This window comes from Leptosomus discolor, chromosome 3 (assembly GCF_034619465.1).
Source record: "Leptosomus discolor isolate bLepDis1 chromosome 3, bLepDis1.hap2, whole genome shotgun sequence".
Taxonomy (NCBI): Eukaryota; Metazoa; Chordata; class Aves; order Leptosomiformes; family Leptosomidae; genus Leptosomus; species Leptosomus discolor.
In genome coordinates, this window is record NC_141393.1 from 50209450 (window position 1) to 50221107 (window position 11658).

General features: G+C 38.4%; 1 protein-coding gene across 8 annotated transcripts in view; it reads right to left on the reverse strand.

Moving 5' to 3' along the window:
- Window positions 1-11658, reverse strand: part of PDHX (pyruvate dehydrogenase complex component X) — a 53788-nt gene that overhangs the window by 30761 nt on the left and 11369 nt on the right. For all 8 annotated transcript variants that reach the window (XM_086462744.1, XM_086462749.1, XM_086462745.1 and 5 more), the window contains one exon: window positions 9568-9668. In XM_086462744.1, the coding sequence (XP_086318870.1) occupies window positions 9568-9668 (101 nt within the window). The remainder of the gene's footprint in view (window positions 1-9567; window positions 9669-11658) is intronic.

Sequence of the window (11658 nt, forward strand, 5' to 3'; positions counted from 1 at the left end):
TAAGGTGAGAAATATTAAATTGTGCCCCAAAATCCCACACATCTGAAGTTAGCATCAGAAATCAAAGCAAGCAAGCTACAGACTACTAAGTACTTCCAAGAATAAAGTCACATTAGCTACTGAAAACAACTGTGGATGCCTAATCTTTGAGGAACAGAGCCTGAAAATTTTGCTGGACACATTGAGCAGATGTACCTTTGAGGTACCTGCCCTGCATCTAGTAGTGCTACTTTTTAAAACACAAGCTTGTAAATTCAGAAGCTAAGGGAACAAAGCCAGACCAAAACCCCACAACAGCAGTGCCCCATTACTTCTTTTTGAAAAAGATGACATTCGCTTCCCACTAACTTCCACCTCTGTCTATTTTAACATTAACTGGTGCCAAATAACAGGTCTGTTCGCCAAGAAAGCGATAGCACTTATGTGGTATGTAAATCACTGCCTCAGACACCATCTGAACAACAGTCTTACAGAAAGATAACTACAATCTAACATAATCTAATCAGATTGGATAAGATCAATCTATTCGAGATGTCCCTTTTAAAACAAAAAGATATCCACACCACAGTCAAAATACCCCTTTCATGCTTTGGCAGATAAAGGCACAGCAGCCACTTTAAGTTAACAACCCAACGAAGGGCTCCACAGCAACGTTTCCAGGGCATCAGGCCAAATGTAAAGAGACCTCCAGGACCACAGACAGTCAAATGCAACTTAGACTGCATCAGCCCAATAGAGCTGATTTCCTCACAAAGGAAATGGACATTGCATTTCCACAGTAAAGCCATATTGGTTGTACAGGTGCCTCAAATAGAGCTGGTATGTATCTGCAATGTTGACATCTTACCCAAGAAAATGCAAACCACTATCATTTGAAAAGCCCAAAGACAGACACACAAAATAAAAATACACATAGTATCAGCTATCACACTGTTCTTACTACCTTAATTGCATTTTCTAGACACTTAAACACTAATAAATAAAACAGTGTGCCATAGAGACTGTACTAGGCAAGCATCAGAGCGGTATTACTCGGACATGACTGCTGTCCGCACACCATTAACTCCACTGACCATGTCAGATTTCACAGGGTTTCCTAGCTCCCTTGCCAGGGACCAACACTAGACCTAAGTAGGACCAGCAAAGGCCACTGGTTCTCAGTACGTCCCGATAAAACAGCTCGCATTCAGTTTTGTCAGTTCACTTTCTCCCCCATGAACATTAGGTAAATTCTAGAGCAATACCGCTTCTTTAAGAGGATTCATTACACGAAAAAACGATTTAAGACTTAGTTCACTATTTCCTGTTCTGATCTCTGGGTGCGTTCTTCTCCATTAATATTCCAAAAAGCTTCATTTGAGAGAAGAAAGTCTGAACAGTCCCTCAAGACTTGATCTTATTTTGTTTTTATTGAGATGACTTCAAAGTACTTGGGGACGACAGAACACCAAAAGTCCTAAACTGCTTTGTCTAAGGCTGCACGATCCCATCACAGAAAGGCCCACTGATCAACAGATGGTACTGCCACTCACAATCAAACAAAACAGCAGCTTGAAAGCAGTACAAACACAACCTACCTAACCTGGTCACTGAAACACAAAAACTGGGAAAAACAAAAGAAAACAAAGCTATAAACATATGAAATACTGAAGTTACTCCAACAATTTTACAGCATTATCATACTTAGCACTGAACAAGGTATTTAGAGAACTATGTTTATCAGCATAACACCCAGATGTTTGATCCACACCAATGATGATGCAAAATAGGTATGTTTCCCAAGTTCAAGACACTCCCTGTAAGATATTAATATGCAGCAGTTAACTTTTTTTTTCCAAAATAAGAATAAACCCATTTTTTGGCATGTCTACTCTTTCCTTTACAAAGGCTTGCACGTACACCACTCACATTTATAAGCCATCTACAGATGGTAACTGAATACACCAAGAAGCACGGTGACATGCTTGGGGTGTCAAGTCCTCACCACAGCTCTGGTGTCTGGGAGCTTTAACAGATGCTGCAATAACACACGCAGAAATCCAAAGGGGACAGCTGAGCCTTCAGAACCTTAACACACACTGACATTAGGTAGGCTTTGTTTGTAACTCAGCGTTACAGGAGCATCTGAAGACATCAGTGCTGTAACTCGCACTCTTCAGAGCAAACCAGTTGTTTTTCTCACATTCACCACTCCAAGACAGTTATGTGAAAACTACAGCATTCCTTATTTGCCCATACAACTTCCCAGCCCAGATGATGCAGAGTTTACACTTTTAAAAAGTGTAGACACGTATTTTTTTTTTTTTTAAAAAAAAACATGTTTTTAAACATACAGCCTTGGCAGCTCAGAACTAGAACAGAGAACGAAAAATTGTTATTTTGCTTAGCTTTTCATCTCCTGGGTTTTTGAGTCACTTCTACATTTTCACAATTCACAATACCAGGAAACACCTCTGCATAAATCTCAATGAAACCCAGAATCTCAGATGCAAAAATAGCTAAAATAATTAGCTTCACAATACTTCTATTACTGCCTGTACGCATAGTCAAGAACAGTCAAAAAGGTCCTAACTTTGCTGACAAACCAACAAAGCACAGGTGAGCCATGAGAGGGAGAAAAATTGGAGGAGATTAAGTGCACAGGGGAATAAAGTTCCCTCAGAGCTGCTGTCACTGCAGTACAGTGCTTCAGTCATCAACAGGCAGGTACCAAAGTAGATGTTTATTGCCTACACTGGTGGCAATAAAGGTGGATGGGACCTACACTGGCTCGCTCTGCAGGGGAAGTTCTACTCAAAGTAGTTTCAGTTCATACCAATTCTCATTTAGGTCACAAATAAGAATACAGTAATGGATATTAAATCCAGTTCTTAAACAATCATTCATCATCTGGTTTTGGTCCAAATTGAGCTACTAAGTATTTTAGGCAAAAAAGCCAGCATTAATTTAAGAAGTGACTCTACCAAAAGAATAATTGCCATTCTGAAATTACCCCTCTGACACTGTCATTGAGTCATTTAATCTTTCACTGCATTTTACACTGAATCAGATGTGATCATTACAAGGCCTATTCAGAAAGAAAAGGAACGGATGCACAAGTACCTATGTTACTGTTAGCCTGCTCCTTCTTAAACCACATTTACTTATACAGTTAAGAAAAAACAGGAAGGGCTACCAAAGTTGAATTTATTTAATCTAACGAACCCTCTACCTTTAAAGGTAACAAACAAAGTGTTAGGCAGATAGTGTGTTTATCTGACTCAGTTTTCCATACTGAACTCAGTCAAGATGCTGCAGAATGGTAGCTGGCATCAAAGAATGTAAAATTCTGGCCTCATTTATTTTCGGAAGTGAGTAAGCTTCAGCCAGGTGCTGATAATTCAGACGCACCAAACATTATTGATCTCCCATCAACTATATCACATCTGAAACTTCGGAGTGGCCTTTGGAAGGACAGTATTTTCAGTAAGAAATCATCTCCCCATCCACAAACCTGAGACATCTTAATGTTAGAAATCTTACCTTACACAAATAACTACTGAATGTCCAACACAGTGCAGAAATATCCACAGGATACTACAGAAAGACTACTAAGGATCACACTTGAACTAGGAAAAAACAAGTCAAAATTTCTGCTCTTATCACTCCCTTATTATTTCAGTTTCCAAAACATCAGGTTTCTTCTGTGCTTTTTAGGGGACCGGAATAAAAGCCTATTTGTGTATCTATCCTGAACTCTGGTACTTAAGCCCATTATTTCTAGATTACAGTAACGTGGATGAAAAGAATCCACTAAAGATCGGGTTTGCATATTAATCTGTTCTTGTTACTCCAATAAAGCTGCCTCTCTTCCCTTAATCTGAAGGGCAACATAGTCATTTTCCAGCTCCTCACATCTCCTTCTCAAACTCAGCTCTGGCATACGACTGTTACTGGATGACACGGGTATCGGCCAAGGCTGAGCGTCACTGCTCCTTACAACGATCTCACATAGTTGCTGGAGAGGCTGGTTTAGATCTACCAAAAATGTGCCACAACAGCAGTACGCACAAATAAATTTTGGAATACAAGACAGGAAACAGAAAAAAAACACAGCTACTGAAATACTAACGCTACTTGTAGTCACCGTGCATTAGTACTAAAGAAACTTGGAAACTCCACATCGGAGTCTGCTGTTCTTTTCTTGACGTCTCTCTGGGAACCACTCTTTAATACTTCTGACAGAGACAATCCCCCACATACCCTTCACATAACCTAACAAAGCAACATCAGTAAGTGCAGAGGAGGTTGCACAACTTATTGTCAAGGCTGCAAAATAATTTTCAGAAGCATTCAAAATTGAAGAGGAGAGACAGAAAATACTGAAAGCATTATTCACTCAGCAATTATTAGAATAGCTATACGGAGACTAACACCACATTTAAACATGTCTGATGTGAGATGTTGTCCTGGGATAGCAGAATAGATTCTCTGAAACTTGTTAGATGTGCTGTTCCACAGCTGAACACAAAAACTCAAAAGTTTCAAGGTGCTACAAAAAATTTAATATCTGGGGAATAATTATTTAGCAATGTAAAATTAAAAGGAGAAAAATATTTACAAAACTCTTCCTCTTATTTCAGTCTATAAAGTCCTGATGAGGCTTTAGCTAGAACATTTAATCCAGTTTAGAGCACCATTCTTCTAAGACAAATTTTGAAAGAGAGCTTGAAAGGTTATAACAGAACAAAAGAGAATTTTGAAACAACCCTTCGGGTACTGAAGAACTCAAGCTTTTGCAAACTTGCAAAAGCAAATACCTTGGAGAGATACGTTAAGAGACTTCCAGTACATTAATGACTGTGATAAATGGAATAGTCATCAGCTGCAATTTGTGGCCACTGCATCAAGAGAGTAAGAAAGACAGTTTACTTCTGTACAATGATTCATTTTTGATGATCGAGAACATATTTTTTCTAAATGCAAATACAGAATGCTGTCAACATGTAAAGAGTCTGTCAGCAAGTGGTCTAGTTAAATCTGAGCTGCTGGCAGTGCCAGAGGCTGCAGTGATGAATGGCTTGTCCTTTTCTAACCTAGGTACCTACACTACAGCTCCTTGACTCTGCACCATACACTGCCAAATGTCACCCCTTTTTACACATTCTGATCACACTCTGGTCTTCTGTATTCTCTTCCAGGGTTTTGCAGTTAACTAGTTAAGTCAATATCCATCCTTTTTATAACTACAAATATAGCTAAGTGCTAAACCCAAAACCTGCAGTATCTTCCAGGGAAATTTAACTAGCAACACTTGTGGCCACACCAAAACTTAGTAACTACAGCCTTCAGAAATAGTGTAAGATTTCTGTGGAAAGCCAGCCCCCCAGTTTTTGGTTCTTCTTCCTGTTTTCTACATCAACTTAGCTTGATTGTGAAATTTCTGTATCACACACAGTGAAACAATGGAATACAGCTAACATCAAGGAACACAGCAAACATCAAGGAAACGGACATTTAAATTCCATGCCTATTTAATTTTTCAGACAACGGTATCTCTTCATAAATCCCTTTGAATTTTGACTGAATGCCACTAAGCTTTAAACAGCCTCATTACTAACAACTGCATCTATATAAACCAACATTTGCAGGGCAGCATCCAATACACTTTGTTTAGCGTGGAACTACAAAAACAGTCCCATGGCTCCACGGAGTTATTAGATAAGCATTCACACTCAAAAGCATGACTGATATGGTGGGATATCATCTCCACAAAGGGATTTAGAGTACTGAGCAGAGTTAGAAAATTTTCAGACCTCTTACAGCTATTAATTGACCAAAAGATATGATCACATGGAGCTAAAATGGATAGAGAACACCTTTTTTTTTCCAGAAGAGGTATGGATTAGTTAAAATCTTGACGTAAGCTTCAAGAAATCATTGCTTTGTGCTTACACAACGTTGCATACTAGAACTAGAAATACTTCTAACTTCATTTCACCTTAAACACAGTGGAATTCTTATTACTTCTTCCTGCATTACAGATGCATTGCAGTCTACAAAATACTTCTAACCTGATACTTGACCCCTATATATTGGGAAGGGGAAAGATTCTATAGCTTAAAAGGAACCTCACATTTAATTTTGAAATTTTCCAACCATCAAGAGGTTCTGAAAAACTGTTTTAGGAAAACACAAACAAAATTGGTATGCAGATCATGAGCTGATAACCCTTTAAACAGATCAGGCAAAACAAAAATAATCATTTTAAGAGTATTACCTTTCATGTTACCACTTTAAGATGGCAAAAATATTTTTTATCACAGAACACAAAGGATCTCAGTGAAAAAAAGCCAACAAAGAAGTGTCTCCCTAGTTCATGTTAATAAGCATTCAGTGAACAAAAACCGAAATTCAGTTTTATTTACAGCTCCATAAAAATTACTTTTGCCAATTAAAGTTTCAAATTAAAGGCTGGATCTCTCAGTCAGGTCTTACTATTGGTGCAAGAGGGGTTTTCTTCTCTGTTCTGTTTTGGGGGGTTGGGGTTGGGTTTTTTTCCTCCCCTTCTTCCTATCACAAGGAGGGTTCTGCTCCAGACAGCTTTTCACCAGGGTTTGGATCTGTTCTCCTAGTGGGGAATTCTGCGACTGCAGTATCTTCACTCTAAACCGCCACCTCTGTTCAGCCAAGAATTTTCCCTTTCTAGCTCATTCCACTCATCTTGTTACATTTTACTTCTCAATGTCTACGTTTTTTCCACTCCCTTCTCTCCCAACATAGATTGAACTGAAGATTTTGACAAAGGGTTTCATAATCTATTACACATATGGCAAAAATATTTATCATAATTTGTTATTTATTTTATTCAAAGTTCTTCCAATTCACCCTATTGTTTAATTACTGAGGAGGGAGGGAAGAAACAGCTGCAATACTCCACCAGCAGAGACACGAAACTGTTCTGAAAATTTCAGAAAGTGAGAAGCTTGGGAGAGAAAAGCACAAGAAACGAAGAAACAAAATTCTAGTCCTCCCAAGAAAGCCACAATGACGGAGTCTCTTGAGGGTAAGGACAAAGACTATAATTTACATGTGTTCTTTTCTTTCAAATGAGGTATAGACTAGTCTATAAGCACCATGACAATTTGGAAAATGTGGTTTGCAACAAAAAGTATATTACAGCTTTATTAATGATTTCCACACACGAGAACAGCAAATAATACAAATTATTGTATTGCTGTAAAGTCAAACTCTCAATCAGCACAATTTCTGTGTACGTACCATTTAGTCTTTAATAATGTGCTCACTTGTATTTCTTCCATTCTCTATGAAGCTATATCTAGACTGTACAAAGAGATGGAGTTTCATCTCTAGGACATTCCTGCTTCATCATTTTTTCTAGCCTTTCACTTATGGTTGGTTGGAGTTTTTTATGATATAAAAGGTATACAAGGAACGATGCAAAGAACTGAAAGGAAAGCATCAAAGACAACTGAATCTTGTTCCAGAGAGCTGAAATTTAGTCCTTTCTGTTACTGAGTTCCCACACAATACAGGGGCAAGTCACTTAAAACCAGACTTTTCATATGAACATTAGTGGCACATTCTTGAACGCAGGAGTTGAAACTCTGATGTTGAAGTACGAAAGCTTGCAGTTGAAGCTACAACAGTCTTTAAATACAAAGCCCAACTAAGACAAAAGCCGTCTAAGTTCACTACAAGATGGTAAGAGTTGCACCACACAGCTGCATAGACATGCATCCCCTCTGCACCAAAACCTGCTGGGCTGTGCCTAAGTAAAGGCAAATAGCCAGGCCTGCTGCAGGGTATTCGTTTCATGCCAGGTTCAACAGCACCTTGTAGAGGCACTTGGTTGGCCAAGCAACTGGGCGTTGTGCAAGAGTAAGGAGCCAGAGAAAGGCAAACACTGCAATGCTGGAAACCCAAGTTATTAAGCAATGCTTCCAGACACACAGGATCCTTTGACTAAAAGAATACAGGATGAATGAATAGTCCGGGAACAACCAAGCCTGACACACTGCATACCAAAGGGTCTGTCAAACACTCTCAGAGTTAAGCTAAAATAACAGTGCTAACACTCATTTTAACGTATCTACCACCAGAAAAACGTAAGCAGCCACGCAGTGATTCAAGTCAGTTTCCTCAGCATCCAATGGCTTTAACACTGCAAAGTATTTTGTAACTTCTGGAGACACAAGAAGCTCTTTATATATCACTGTACCCATTAAACCCAAGAACTATTGTGCTGCAGAACCCTGTGTTCCCATTTAGCTGCCTATTTGACTGCCCAACTAGGTTTTCTACAATTGTAATTGAGCAAGCTGTTTTATCTTCACCAAACTGCAAATTCATTGCAAAATCATATTTAAGATTATCCATGTTTATCTACCTGATTTCTAAAAGGGAAAAAGAAAAGATAGCAGTGTTCTTGTTGGAAGTGCTAGAGGCTGACAGTTTAAGTCTTCACAGGATAAATAAGAGAACTCCACAGATTTGGATGTTGTTTGGGGAAACTTATAAAGAGTGGTGAACATTAAAAGGGAGGGAAAATCCTTTCCCTGTCTTTATATACAATTAATAACAACTTTCATTCCCCTCCCTAAACTCTAAAATACATTTGCCATTATACATATTTAATGGACAAGAAATCTAGTCTCCCTTAATTTTAAGCATCAAACATGAGCTTTCAGAAAATGTAAAATGTACTTTTACACAGAAGCAGCAAGAGAAGGCCTCAGAATTACAGCCCCACCCTTCTAAATTCTGATGGGAATTAACATCAGGTCATTTTGAAATAAGAAACATTTTTTTTAAATGTTAGAAAAGAGGAGGAGAAAAGAAAAGATACAGAATCTGACTTAGAATACACTATGTAAAGAACAGCACAGGACTCGCTAGCAGACCTTAAGCAACGCAGGGTTAGAACTAAGTCTCTCATCCTGATCACTGTAGTCCAGCTGTTATTGCATCCACCTTGGTACAGAACAGGATTCTGTAGCCAAACATAAACGAGGAACCCAAACAGAGTATTATCTCTGTTACATATGCACATACACACAAATACTCTAAAATGATGTTGAGAACTTCACGTTCCTCTCAGTTCTCATTCTTTGTATTAAGCTTAATCAATCTAATTTTAAGAATGTCACAAATTAATAATTCTAAGAATTGTCCTCTGGGTCATCCCATCTTGTATAAAGTTCTATCTTCAATGGCCAGCTAACTGACTGTAACTTGGTTTTCTGTAACTCAAAGTAAGAGATGTCATAAACTGCAGTATTTCATGGACATAATTCATAAGGTGCAAAACATACGAAACAATTCAGTCAGGTTAACTGAAAATCCATTAAGCACATATAGAATCATGTACCATGTACCAGTAGCCTGGCACGCATACAAAATAAATTAATATAAATAGAGCAATTATTTCTCACTAGGAACACAAGTAAGTGCATTATTCTGAAAGCTGAGCAGGACGTTCAGCTATCTAAACTAGCTTTTGAAGCAATATGCTAAAGGACAGTCTGAAGAAAAGCTGTATCATCCCCCCAAAGGCAGAATCCCTACCAGTATCTTAGCCAATATGCCATCGTCACTGGATTCCATGGTCACCACTGCTTTGTCCGTTTCAATTTCACACAATGCATCTCCAGCATTCACCGTCTCACCTGCAAAACAGAATCGAATTTAAGAATACTTAGCCTAAACTGCCTTTCAGGTCTGTTTGACCAGGGATGATACTTATCCACATAATAATGTTACATTCTCTGATATGTTCTACAGCTAGTTGATCTCCATCACTATGTACCATATTGTATCTTTCATTTCCACATACCAACCCTAAGATTCAGAGAAACAAACCACTGCAGCAGAACGTATTGATGTTTACAGCAGGTTTTCCAAGAGGAAGCACACACACAATTAAGTTAGCTTCCAGAACACTGTCAATCAGTAACACTGCCATGTCCTGAACCTTCCACATTCATTGCTGGCCATAAGTCACAGCAAGCCATTTAGAACTGTAATTTTTTTAAGACAACGGTCACCGTCAACATCTTTAACTATCACAGTTCTTTAGTTTGTATCTACACGATTAAAGAACCCAAACAGAAACCTCAGGAACTTTAATCTCTTCGGAAAAGATGTCTGCATGCTTGTTTGCTCCATCGCCTGTACAGTTAAAGTTCTTTTAGAAACATGCCTATTTTGTGAAATAAAAATATGTGCAAGTGTTAGAAATTGCCTTCGCTACACTACCCAAACCTATGACTAATTCTGAAGTATACTCTTCCTCTTCTGTTGAAGAATAACATGCTATGACATAACAAAGATATTATGGGTCTGGATTCTTTCAACTGATCAATATTAATTGGATAGCCAACACTAAAATTGAAATTACAGCCAGGATTGGAAAGAACACTTCAGCAGAGCCTATCTTTGCTCTTATGCTTTCTAATGAGAGCAGTATTTGCAACAGAAGTTCCCTGAATGACAGCTCTCTGAGTTTATAGATAATGCCCTTGAAAAACCTCAGGTGGGGTTGGTTCGGGTTTTATAAAATTATTAAGTTCTTATAGCTAGGCTGATCGATTAGGTTCTCTTCTGCAGCCCAGTTTCCTTCTAGGAGATCACATCCCACTGGCGCTCAACACATGCTCCACTCAGTTACTCACAGACAAGTATCTAAAGCACAAAACACAAACCACGTCCCTTGACGTTCCCTGCAAATCCAGTCAAAGTTGACTGACATACCAGGAGGTGGTGTCTCAGAAGGCAGCAGTTACACTGCAGGAGGAAGCTCCTCGCACTGTTGCCTATTCTGTTTCCTGCCCACAATAGCAAGAGGATTTCTGTCTCCTGGGCTGTCAATTTATCATCTTTCAACAACATTAAATTCATACATAACAAATACAAGTTTTTAGAAACACAGTTTTATTTTTATGAGAACATCTTTATTACCCACAGGAATCAATACACATTAACAGTGAGAAGTAAATAGTAAAGCTGTCGGTTAAATTCAGCATTTTGCCTTCTGTAGTACCAAAATCATCCGTCCATCCTGTGAAACCGTAGAATGAAAAAATTTGACATTTACAGAAAGATCAGAAAAATTATTCCAATAGTATTCTTCTGACCCCTGCTGGTTATACAATAGGAAAAACATTTCACATGCAATCAGCAGCTTTCTTCAGTCAATTGCTTTAAAAGATGTATGTTCTTGGACCTGAGATCAAACACTCATTTGTTACACTCACGTAGTAATGCCACTACATTTAGGGGCCAGCTCACTGGAGGCTTAGGTAGTTATGAGCATCCCTTGCAAAGAGGAGCATAAGCATTACATCACTTTGCTTTTCTCTTCAAAATTTGTCTTCACTTTTTTTTTTTTAATGTTGCCATTATGTTTATTTTTCAGACTGTCAGAGGAAAAAAAATAGCCATAGGAACTAGTTATGGTCACAGATGTGCCACATAAGACAATGAACTATATTCAGGTTTGTCTTGTTTCCAACCAGAAAGGAGAGCAACGGAAATCCTAAAACAGTTTTCTCTCAAAGTCCACACCATCAATTAAGATTTTATTTTAATTTAATTTAAATAGCTGTGAAGCTCGGGTTTTTTCCCCTCCTTTTCTGTGGGGTGGAAGTGTAGTGAAAA